Source organism: Bison bison, unplaced genomic scaffold, assembly GCF_000754665.1.
Source record: "Bison bison bison isolate TAMUID 2011002044 unplaced genomic scaffold, Bison_UMD1.0 scf7180017864193, whole genome shotgun sequence".
Taxonomy (NCBI): Eukaryota; Metazoa; Chordata; class Mammalia; order Artiodactyla; family Bovidae; genus Bison; species Bison bison.
Window position 1 is genome coordinate 3,660,395 of NW_011494765.1, and position 12,390 is coordinate 3,672,784.

General features: G+C 46.1%; 1 protein-coding gene across 3 annotated transcripts in view; it reads left to right on the forward strand.

Annotated features, from left to right (window-relative positions):
• MVB12B (multivesicular body subunit 12B) overlaps positions 1 to 12,390 on the forward strand; it is a 193,686-nt gene that overhangs the window by 72,580 nt on the left and 108,716 nt on the right. For all 3 annotated transcript variants that reach the window (XM_010844089.1, XM_010844087.1, XM_010844088.1), the window contains exons 5-6: positions 6,844 to 6,973; positions 9,441 to 9,563. In XM_010844089.1, coding sequence (XP_010842391.1) covers positions 6,844 to 6,973; positions 9,441 to 9,563 — 253 coding nt within the window. The remainder of the gene's footprint in view (positions 1 to 6,843; positions 6,974 to 9,440; positions 9,564 to 12,390) is intronic.

Genomic DNA, 12,390 nt, shown 5'->3' on the forward strand with positions numbered 1-12,390 from the left:
TTAAATTCTTGCCTGGAGGTTTGAGGCTGGGGTCCCGGAGGTCCCGGCGTGCGCGGCTGTGCCTTCCCGCGGAGCCTGGTGTGAGCAGAGCAGCAGCTGCGGCGGAAGCCGTGGCCAAATAAAAAAATAAAATAAAATAAAATCACTGCAGATGGTGACTGCAGCCATGAAATTAAAAGACGCTTACTCCTTGGAAGAAAAGTTATGACCAACCTAGATAGCATCTTCAAAAGCAGAGACATTACTTTGCCAACAAAGGTTCGTCTAGTCAAGGCTATGGTTTTTCCAGTAGTCATGTATGGATGTGAGAGTTGGACTGTGAAGAAAGCTGAGCGCCGAAGAATTGATGCTTTTGAAGTGTGGTGTTGGAGAAGACTCTTAAGACTCCCTTGGACTGCAAGGAGATCCAACCAGTCCATTCTAAAGGAGATCAGTCCTGGGTATTCTTTGGAAGGAATGATACTAAAGCTGAAACTCCAGTACTTTGGCCAGCTCATGCAAAGAGTTGACTCATTGGAAAAGACTCTGATGCTGGGAGGGATTGGGGACAGGAGATGATGGGGATGACGGAGGATGAGATGGCTGGATGGCACCACTGACTCGATGGATGTGAGTTTAAGTGAACTCCAGGGGTTGGTGATGGACAGGGAGGCCTGGTGTGCTGCAGTTCATGGAGTTGCAAAGAGTCAGACACGACTGAGCGACTGAACTGAACTGAATACTCCATTATATGGATATAGCATTTTGCGTATCCATTCAGTTGATGGATATTTGGGTTGTTTCATTTTGGTTATTGCGAATAATGGTGCCCTGAACACTGGATGCACAGGCTTTTGTGTGGGCATATGTTTGCACTGCTCTTGGGTATACACCTAGGTATGGAGTTGCTAGGTCATATAGTAGTAACTCTATATTTAACTTTTTAAGGAACTGCCAAACTGTCCTTCAAAGGAGCTATACCCTTTCACATTCCATCCAGGAGGGTTTGAAGGTTCTAGTTTCTCCACATCTTCACCAGCGTTGGTTATCATCTTTCTTTTTAATTCTGACCATCTTAGTGGGGATGCAGTGGTCTCTTATTGTGGTTTTGGTTTGTGTTTCCCTTGTGGCTAGTGATGGTGAACAGTTTTTCATATGCTTATTATCCATTGGTATATTTTCTCTAGAGAAATGGCTGTTCTAATTCTTTGCCTGTTTAAGATTGGTTTTTCTTTTTATGATTGAGTTATAAGAATGTTTTCATATATTCTAGATGTAAGTCCTTTATCAGTTACACGATCGGAAAAAAATATCTCCCATTCTGTGGGTTTTCATTTCATTTTCTTTTTTTAAATCGAAGTAGAGTTGACATACATTCATTTCATTTTCTTAATACTGTCCTTTGAAACAGAAAAGTTTTCTATTTTGATGAAGTTCCATTTATCTTTTTTCTTTGTTGTTCATGCTTTTGGAGTCATACTTAAGAAACCATTGCAAATCCAAGGTCACCAAGATTTATGCCAATGTTTTCTTCTAAGAGTTTTATAGTTTTATCTCTTTCACTTAGGTTTTTGATCCATTTTGAGTTAATGCTTGTGAACTGTTCAAGATAGGAGTTCAAATTTATTCTTTAAAAAAATTTTTTTTTGTTGAAGTATAACAGCCATGAAATTAAAAGACGCTTACTCCTTAGAAGGAAAGTTACAACCAACCTAGATAGCATCTTCAAAAGCAGAGACATTACTTTGCCAACAAAGGTTCGTCTAGTCAAGGCTATGGTTTTTCCTGTGGTCATGTGTGGATGTGAGAGTTAGACTGTGAAGAAGGCTGAGCGCCGAAGAATTGATGCTTTTGAACTGTGGTGTTGGAGAAGACTCTTGAGAGTCCCTTGGACTGCAAGGAGATCCAGCCAGTCCATTCTGAAGATCAGCCCTGGGATTTCTTTGGAAGGAATGATGTTCTAAAGCTGAAACTCCAGTACTTTGGCCACCTCATGCGAAGAGTTGACTCATTGGAAAAGACTCTGATGCTGGGAGGGATTAGGGGCAGGAGGAGAAGGGGACGACAGAAGATGAGATGGCTGGATGGCATCACTGACTCGATGGACATGAGTTTGGGTGAACTCCGGGAGTTGGTGATGGACAGGGAGGCCTGGCGTGCTGTGATTCACGGGGTCGCAAAGAGTCGGACACGACTAAGCGACTGATCTGATCTGACCTGATCTGATAGTTGATATACAATAGATTTATTCTTTTTTCAAGAATCATTTGTTGAAGAGACTATCCTTTCCCTCACTGAATTGTCTTAGTATCCTTGCTGAATATCAGTTGACTGTAAATGTGAAGGTTTGTTTCTAGACTCTGAGTTCTTTTCCTATGATCCGTAGGTCTTGCCTTAGTCCAAAACCACAGTCTTGATTACTGGAGTTCTGTAGCAGGTTTTGAAACCAAGAATCCTCCACCTTTGTTCTTCTTTTTCAAGCTATTTTGGTTGTTCTGGGTCCCTCAAACTACCACACCAATTCTAAAATTAGTCAATTTCTACAAAGAAACTATCTGGGATTTTGATAAGGAATGGTGTTGAATCTGCAGGTCAGTTTGAATATGTATAGATTTTGAATGATTTTCTTGTGATAAGTTTACAAGTACTTGAGGTTACTGGGTCCTGGTCCTCTACGCCTGTCCCCGGCCTTCCTCTGCAAGCATCTTCCTCATCTTCAGGCACCAGTGCTTGACCCAGACGAAGCCACTCACTGTGCCCTCTTGTGCATCTTTCTTTTCGTTCTTTTTAAAAAGCTCCCTTCTGTCTGTCTATTTATGGCTGTGCTGGGTCTTTGTTGCAGCTCGTGGGCTTTCTCTGGTTGAGGCAAGTGGGCTTTCTCTAGTTGTGGTGGCTTCTCTTCTGCAGGGCACATGGGCTTCAGTAGTTGTGGCACGTGGGTTCTGTAGTTGCAGTTCCACGCTCTGGTGCACAGGCTTAGTTGTCCTGCGACTTGTGGAATCTTCCCAGACCAGAGCTTGAACCCATGCCCCCTGTGCTGGCAGGCAGGTTTTTAACCCCTGGACCGCGAGGGAAGTCCATTCGTGCTCCTTTTTTCCCTGACTCCACGGATCTGCTTTGTTGTTTTCCCTGCTTGAGATGCCCTTTCTCTAAACTCCGAATGTCACACCCCATGTCTTTGTAGGGTGAGCTCTGATCTAGATGCAAGTGTAAAGCAGGCTCTCTCCTCTCCTCAGTCAGCTACTGTGGGTGCATGTCTCCTGCAGGCTCTGCAGACTTGGCTTTTGGATACAGACATGAGCCTAGGGAAAGAACCCACAAGGGGCTTAGTCCAGAGGGTGACTATAATCACCTGGTCAGGAGCCCTGTCTGCTCTCTACTACTCTTCAGCTGCTTGACACAGCACACGTTTGTTGAAGGGCGGGAGGAAAGTAGGCAAATGTAAAGAACAGTGGTGGAAAGCCCATACGATTCTGGTCCTGAATGCCCATCATTCCCTCTGTTAGCACAGACTGCACTTGGCATAGTGGGAGGAACTTGGACTCTGGAGTCAATCTCGCCTAATGTGGAGTCTGGCTCTACCACTTACAAATGAGGGACCCTGGGCAAATGACTTCACCTTCCTGGGCCTCAGTTTCCTCATCTGTAAAATGGGGCAGCACTGTCCACCTCATAATGTTGTTCTTAGCTTACATTATAGCCATTTACATGTTTTCTTCATGTCTTTGCTACTTACCTCTTTCTTGAAGGGCAAGATCTGTGTTTGATTCACCTTTGAATCACGTAAGATACCTGCCATACACAGCTCTGAGGATGAGCTCAGTAAAGATAGGCTTTATTACCCTCTGTTGTCAAATTAACTTCCAGAACACCAGTTCACGTTGCCCCTGATGATACCGACTTGTACCTTTTTTCCACAGGCCTGCCAGCATAGGCTTTATATTTTTAATTTAGCTTTACTATTCTCATTTTATTTAATTTTTACTTATTATTTATTAGCAATACTGAACATCTTCGCAAGTTTTTGCTTCCTCCTTTTGCTTACACTTATATGGTCTGCTTAAGAAATAAAATTGACTTGTATTAATTTCCTACTTCTCCCCGTGTTTTTCTTAGTTTTAAAATTTGCATTGTCATTTGTTTTTGACAACTAAGTGGCTTAAAATGTCTTGCTATCGATTTACTATAGAGTCAAGGGATTTCTCGTTCTGCATTTTCTTCAATTTGTTGAATCCGTTCAGCGAGGAGGCCCAGGACTGAGTCCTGGTCCAGCTACTGTGCAGCCACATGATCCTGGGAAGTCGCCCCGGTGACTGGGGGTGTGTTGGTCACTACCCACATGGCAGAGTGAGGTTGGGTCCTCGTGTCTCCAACAGGTGTCATATCCCACAAGGAAGGATGACCGTAGAGTCACCTATTCATTTAGGGTCATCCAATCTGTGGTCAGCTCCGGGACATTTGAGAGCATTTAAGATCCTGATTTTTTTTTTTAATCAGCCAGCAAGATGAGACTCCTGTAATTAATTTAATACACGTTTTGTTGCAATCCATATAGCACTTAAAAACTGGAAGACTGTTTGTTTTAGTAAAGTGCTGTGTCCTTTCTCTGTGTTCATTAGCATGACTGAACACATTTCTATTGACTCTGTATAATATGTTTACTTAAAGTCAGGCCTGTTTAAGCATGTGTAATTAGCGGCTCCACCTCTTACCCCCAGTTTGCTGTAAATGGAAGAATGGAGTGAAGAGCAGCTGGCAAATCAAGTACATAAAATACCTGCATCTTTGTTTACTTTGAGGAAAGGTCTCACCTCCTTCACACTTTCAAAGGCCTGAGTTTACTGGCTAATAGTTTTTAAAGCTGCAGGGTTGCTGTGAACGGTCTCCCCGCAGGAACCCCTCCTGGCTTGTTGGATCCGTGTTTGGGGTCTAGATTCAGTTTCCAGTATTATTACTCAGAGCTGGTATGTCTGATCAAGCGCTCCGTTTCCTCTCCTAGGAAAAGAATTCACAAAGTTTCTGAGTTTCCAGCTGGTAATCCCAAAACATCAGCACCTGATTCTCATCTTCCCTTGATAAAATCAAGACTAACAGCAACACAGGGGTCTCCTCTTGTGTCTTGCTGTCCAATGTAAATATGCTTATTTCCTGCAACAGAACTGAAAGGCCTTGAAAAAATCAGTGCCAAACACTGACACAGATTGCATGCTCGAGGCTTCCTCATAGTATTAAGATGAGAGTGACCACAACTATTCTTTACTGATCACATTCTGCATGCCAGGCACCAGGCTAAGTGAAGCATACGTGTCATCACGTTTCATCCACCCCATGTCCCTACAGTGTCAGGCTTCATTAACTCCCTTTTAGTTGATGAAACCAAGGCTCAGAGAAGTTAAGTCCCTTGCCTAAGATTAGGGTGCTGGAAAATGATGGAGTTGGAATTTTAACCCAGATCTATCCCACGTATTGAATGGCTGCAGTGATTGAAACTCATCCTGTGTGGTTTAAAAACCAAAACCATGTGGGTAGTCAGCCCTTGTGGTTGTTAGGCAGCAACTCCTGACCCTAAGACTTGATAAATTAGAGAAAAGAATCACAGATGTGTCTGTCCTTTCCTGCACTAGAGCATGTTTCAGGGAGACCGAGTAGTTGAAGAATGAAAGATTTTTTTATAGAAAAATTCCAACTAATAAATGCAGAAGGAATGACAGTTAGAAAATCGCTATTTGACACCTTTAATGAAGTTACGGATCTAGGCACGGTCATCGGGATGAGAAGACCACCCAGAGCAGGGTGTTAGGGACTTTATAACCAGGGCACCAGGCTGAGGGCACTAAAACCCACCGACAGTGTCATCACATTTCATCCCTCCCGTCACCCATCAGATGTACATGCACCACCCGTGGAGTGCTCCTGCCTAGCTGTCTAACCTGAATAGAATCAACCCTTTCACTCAGCCATGTTACAGGAGATACAGCGGGTGACCTGAGCTCTGCAGCCTATGAGTGCCCTGAAGATGAAGGGTAGGCGGGGAGGTTACCACAGAGCAAAAGAGACATAACCACCGAATGCCATGCACAGACAGTGTTTGGATCTTGGTCCAGACGAACCGACAGCTAAATGACATTTTTGCGATAATGGAGAAAACCTAAATGCAGACTACTTGGTGATATTAAAGAATCATTGTTTGTTAAGAATAATAACATCTTATTATTAAGATGGTTATGGTTAAAAAAAAAAAAAATATATATATATATATATAAGCCTACCCTGGATGCCTTCCAGGATATTGGTGGATGAAATGACATCGTGTTGGAGAGTCATCTTAAATCTCCGCAGACCTGAAGAGAGTGGGGGAGAAGACGAGAGGGTTCCTCCATTGTTGACAGTATTGAATTGGGTTCATGGGAACACGTGGATTCAGCTTATTTCTGTTCTCTCTATTGGAGGGAATGTTTGAAAATCTCTGTAATAAAAAGTGAAAAAGAGAGGGCCCGTGTAGTGAAATGTGTTAACGCTGGGGGCGTCCGTGTGCTTGTGTCCGAGGGTTGGAGCAGCGAGCAGGCTGCCGCCAAGGATTTATCCCAGGCTTCTCCTGGCAGAGGTGTGTGTGTGCCCCGTGGGCCCCTTCCCGGCAGTGGGCGTCGGGGATCAGGCCCTGACGGCAGGGCAGGGTGACCAAGACCGTCCACTGTGGCCCTGCCCGGGCCGGAGCGGTGGCGCCCCAGCCTTTCTGTCGGGTGTCTTGGATGACCAGTCATTTCCACCGCCGGGAAGGGAACACGACAGGAGACGTGGTGTTGAGGATAAAGATGTGGGCATCTCTGGAAGACTCATACCTCTTCTTGTGGTCCTTTCCTTCAGAGGAAGTGGCTTTTAGGAAGAAGAGGCTGTGCATTAAATTTATCCCGCGGGATTCAACTGAAGCGGCCATTTGTGACATTCGGATCATGGGCCGGACCAAGCAGGCCCCGCCTCAGTACACGTTCATTGGGTAAGTCTCAGCAAGGCCAGGCTCGTTGCTGCTGTCTGCTGAGCGCGCTCAGGTCCCTCCCAGGGGCCAGGTCCGGAGACCTGTGTGACCCACAGCCTCTCAGCCGCCTGCCTCTCCTGGGCCTCCATCTGGCCCTAGCGCTTCTCACTGCCCTTCCCACCTAGACGACAGCCAGTCCAGGACACCACCCTCCCAACTTCTCCTCCTGTGCTCATGCCACCTGCTCTACCTAAGGGGCTCTCCTTCCCTCTTTCTCCTGTGTGTTCATCCTCAAGCTCTCAGGGGTCTTTCCAGATGCCTTGAGCCAAGGGGCTGCCTCCTTTCCGACCACTGGGCCTCAACTCTCCCCGCGGTTTATTCACCCCATCACAGTTTAGGGAGCACCCTGTTTGGTGCACAGGGCCAAGCCCTTGGATATGGCGGTGAGTGAGGCAAAGAGCCTGCTCCCTTGGAGCTGGTATTCAGAAAGGGAGACGAGCAACAAACAAGAAACCTATGGGTGAGACCTATTTCAGCTGGTGAAGAAATGGGGGCAACTAGGAATGAGGGGTGTCTGCTCCCCAAGTGCAGAGGGGAGGTAGAGAGTCAGAAGGGGGATGAAGGGGTGCTGGCTATCCAAGAGATAACAGACGTTCAAGCATCAGGCCTCTGAAATTCGGGTCTCTCAGATTAACAGTGTGGTAGATGGTTTTTGGCCTCTTGGCCACATGCCATCTCCCTGGCCAGCTTTGCAGGCTTCTTGCCTGCCCCTGTGGGTCCCCAGGGATGTGTTCTCCTACTTGACTTTGGAGGTCGACTTCCTGGATCTTGCTCATTTGAGCCTAAACCCTCCTCTTTACTCAAAAAGCCATGGCCTTTCCTTGAAGGCTGCACACAGGCTGGGAGGTAGATACATAGATGGATAGGTGGATAGATAGATAGATATAGCCAGCTGTAGTGTTTGCTTGAAGCGCTTGGGGAACAAGTGTCACAGAAATAGTTTATTTTCATCTTGGTGCACAACAGCTTGTTTGACTCTTCAGCTATGGAATCTGAACACTCTTCTCTGAGATTTTGAGGTCCCTAAGAAGGACTCTGTGATCACACCCTTTCTACACACTCAACACTCCTATTTTGCAACACGGTTTAAACTCATTATGTAAACAAGATTACTAGAGTAGAAAACAGTTAAGAAAATAACCATACTTCAGGTATCTTAGAAACAGCCACTTACATACAAATAGTAGAAACCAACAATTTAATCATTGTTACATCTATTATGTATATTCAGTTACTATGTGTATTCAGGTTTTTTGAATTACACCCTATACTCTTTTCAAAGATTCAATTTTTAACCAATTTAAGCAATTCTAAAGAATAGATTCTTACCATATATGTCTTGGTAATCAAAACTAGAATCCTTTTCTTACATCATTTTGAGAAGATTGCTAAATAAAGTATATTTTTGTTTCATCTTGGGGCAAAAATTCTTTTCCAGAGGAAGACAATTCCAGTGTTATTTGTAAGGAAAGAGATTTCAATGTTCAGAACTCTTAAGTCACTTTTTCTTAAAAATGGACGCACCCCTACAGGTTACTTTGCAAAGGTTTGGGGTTGTCGGCTGTGAGGGATAGAAACCTCAGACCAGGAACAGCTCCTCCAAAGCCTGACTGTGGCCGTGACCGAGAGGTGGCAAAGTCAGTGCAGCTGATTAGAATCAACCAGCTAATAAGACACGACTGGTTGAGAATAGTTCCTGCAGTGTACTGATACAGAGAAGCTACCAGAAGGATCCACTGAGCAAATCTGTTCTTGTTTTTTGGAGAGATGACCTTCCTTTACATCCCAAGATGCAGATCTAGGGGGCAGCTGAGAAGTCGGAAGTTGGATGTGGCCGAGATAATCCAGTTACAATTCCAAAGAGTACACCTGTCTCGTGGGCACCTGACTGTGGGGTGGGGCTGGGCGGGTGTGCCGGTCAAGTAACAGGAAGCCAGACGTGGCCAGCTGTCAGCCCCACCTCGGTTGTAGTGGTTCATGGGGCACGTGCCTGGCATTTTGTGATGCAAAGATGTCTCCCAGACAGGCCCTGAGAATGACGGGCAGTGAGGGGCCTGGAGGAGGGGCGTGGCCTGTTCTCCTGGCAGTTCAACACCAGGTACAGGTGGTCTGCCCTCTTGAAGTGGATTACGGCGCAAATACCCTCAATGAAATGACAGTAAAAAGAATTTTGCAGACTCAGAACCGAGGCACACATTGACAGCATATATGTAGGACGGCAGGCCCCGGGATGGAGGAAGATGACCACGCCCGACAGGCCTGCAGGGTTGGGACAGTTGCCATCACCTCAGGCTCTGAACCGTGACACCTTCATGGGCCAGAATCGACTCCCTGAGGTCTGAGGCCATGACCCTCTGAAAATGAGTCGGTCTGCTCAGGTCATTTTATGCTAAACCGCCTCCATGAAGATTTCTCTTTTCTCTTAAAGGGAATTGAACAGCATGGGGATCTGGTATCGAATGGGCCGAGTACCACGAAATCATGATTCATCTCAACCCACAACGCCTTCCCCGTCATTCGTTGCTTCCACCCCAGCCCCCAACCTTCCCAGGTGAGGCCCTGTCCATGGCTCTGTTCGGTTATGCATGTCTCAGAGGAATGTGGTCTTGGGTCGCACAGCGTAACTTCTTAAACACTTCCACTTAGGATCTGCAGAAACACTGCCAGAGCAGTATACCTTTAGAGGAAATTTTGCAAAACCGGTTAGAAATCTTTGCATTACATGAATGTAAAAGCCGTTCTGTGTTTTGTTGTACATATTCTGCAAGATTCTAAAATAGCAGAATATGCAACTTAAAATGGGCTTGTTATTCTGAAGAGCTCATAGCTGCAACCAGTCACATGATCTGTAGCCTTGCGGTTGGGAAGGCTAGCCATGGAAGGTGGAGTTCTTTCTCTGCCTTGGCCAGCAACTCGTTTCACTCTAGGAGAGTTGGTAAGTGATTTTGTTCATTTCCATATTGTTTCTTTTCCCAAAGAGCTGCAGATAAGAAACAGGTAGTTTGGGTATGAGAGAATAGCGAGAAGTTTTTCAAGGGCTGTTCATTTTAATACTTGTTTCCACAAAGAAACGTGGCTGAGCAGACTGGTCTCTGCACCTGATTTAACTTGATTTCCATCGGAGCAGAAATCTGGTAATAGCAGATTACCTGAGTAGTAGTCTCAACACTTTCTGTCTGATCAAAAACCTCTGCATCGTTAGCAGTAAATTATTTGAGGACAAGGAGCAAATAGCAATGATAGACTGAACTTGAGAAAAGAATTACAAAAGTAAACAAGCAAGTAAGAAGTGGCGAGGCAGTGCCATTGGAGGTGGATGAAGGTTAAGGAGAAGAGATCTCAGAGCTTCCATTTGGGTGAACAGAGGTGACAGAATCGGTCAGGAGCAGGACAAAGCCTTTACTGGGTGCTTGCCCCTCTGCACGCCCAAGGTCCACACCCTGCGCCCCAGAAGTCGGAGGAGAGGGCGGCATGGCTGGTCCCTCACGCCCTGTTCTCCGCTGAGCCTCCCCTGCCTTCAGGGGAACGTGCTTGCAGGAGCTGGCAGCTTGGAGGCCTGTCCTTTGGGACTTTTCCAAAAGACAGTCAGGTGTTTCTCGCTCAAGACAGGTTCACACACCAAGAGTGGTGGTTAATCGTAACTATCCCTGGCCTCACCTGAAACTTGAGAAGTAGCTTTTAGTTTCACTTCGGGGTGAAGAGAAGTGAACAGCTTCCCAGAGCTTCCCAGAGTTGTGTCTTTGGTTTAGGAGTACGAGGCTCATGCAGCTCAGGTCAGCCCTTTGGAGTTCCTTTCTCACTCCCCCAAGCACCGTCACAGCTGTGATCACTTTCACATGTGCCCAGGGTTGGCTCAGACCCATCACATGTGCCCAGGGTTGGCTCGGGCCCATCACCTGTGCCCAGGCTCGGCTTGGACCCATCGCCTGTGCCTGGGGTCAGCTCGGACCCATCACCTCGGAGAGTTTACAGCTGCTCCCTGTTGACGTCATGTGTTCTGGAAGGGCCTAGAAATAGGTGCCATCTCCAGGCAGGTTTAACTTTTTGTGAGATAAAGAGCTCCACTACTCCAGTTAAGGCAGGAGGAGTGCCCTCTCCCCACCCAGAAGCTAGCCGGTCAGCACGAGAGCATAGTCACTGGGACCTGAAGCCAGGGGACGCGGGAACACAGGCCACGGAGAGTCTAAACTGGAGGTAGCACATCAGACGGAGCCTTACAAGGCTTGTGTATTTTATAACGTCTTGTTGTTCAGTTTATGGTTTACAATGGCTGCAAGAAAATTGGATCAGTTTCATTTTACTTGCCAAATAAAGCAAATGTCAAAATAGTCAATATAAAATGTATTCTAATTTGACTGAGTTAAGTCAGCCAGGGTGCAGTAGGATAATTGAATGTTACATTAACGCTCCCCTTGTGTGTCCCAAGCCCTCCTCTCTCATTGTGCAGTCATTTATAGATGGCCCACACACCTATGAGCCTCCTAACTCAACAGGGTGTTTTTTTTTTTTTTAATGTTCTTCAGTTTTTGTATTATTTTCCTACTGCATATGTTTGATTTTTTTAAAAGAATGAAATGCTGATAATTCAGATTATCCACTGAAGATTTGTGAAGTGATGAGTGTGTTATTCCGTGCGGCTTCTGTCCAGCAGAGGAACCTGGCAGCTTTCTGGCGGAGAGCTGTGGGTGACGCTTGTGTTCCCGCTGGGGGCCTGTAGGATGGAGGCCTCTGTGCCTAGATCCCAGGAATGGTCTTCTCTCTCTCGTCCGAAAGCCTCCAACTCAGAACCAGCAGCCTGTTTTTCCTTTCCTGTCTTGTGCTTCTGCGCCTTTGTTCATGTGGACACTTGTGCGTCCGATATGTCTCGCATTGCCTGCCTCGGATGTCAGCTCAAATACTGCCTCTTGCAGGAAGCCTTCCCTGAATGCGCTGTGCCAGGCTCTGCCCTCAGAGCCTTCTCAGCCGTTACCCCTTCACTTTGTGATCATGTTGTAAACTCCTGGAAGGCGGGGACTGTGTCTAGCGTCTGTTACCTCCCTGAGCTCAGCCCAGGTGCAGACACGTTCAGTTATGCAGGAAATGCCTCTCCAACAGCCTGGGACCCCATGCTGCGGCCTCCCCAACCCCAACCGCAGATGACTCGTGAGCCCCTGAAGACTCCTCAGGCTTTTCTGATTATGAGAGGAAGACAAGCTGGTAGAAAATAGCATAGAAAATAATGAAAGAAAAAAAAGACTCCAGTAAGCAAAGGCTCATTACCTTTGGGTACATTTCTTTCAAGTCGTTTTCCTGTGTACTTTTTACATAGGTGCTATTATATCACAAAAAAGCAAAGTCTGTGTTTTGCTGCTGCTTTCTCTTGTGAAAGCACAAGTAAT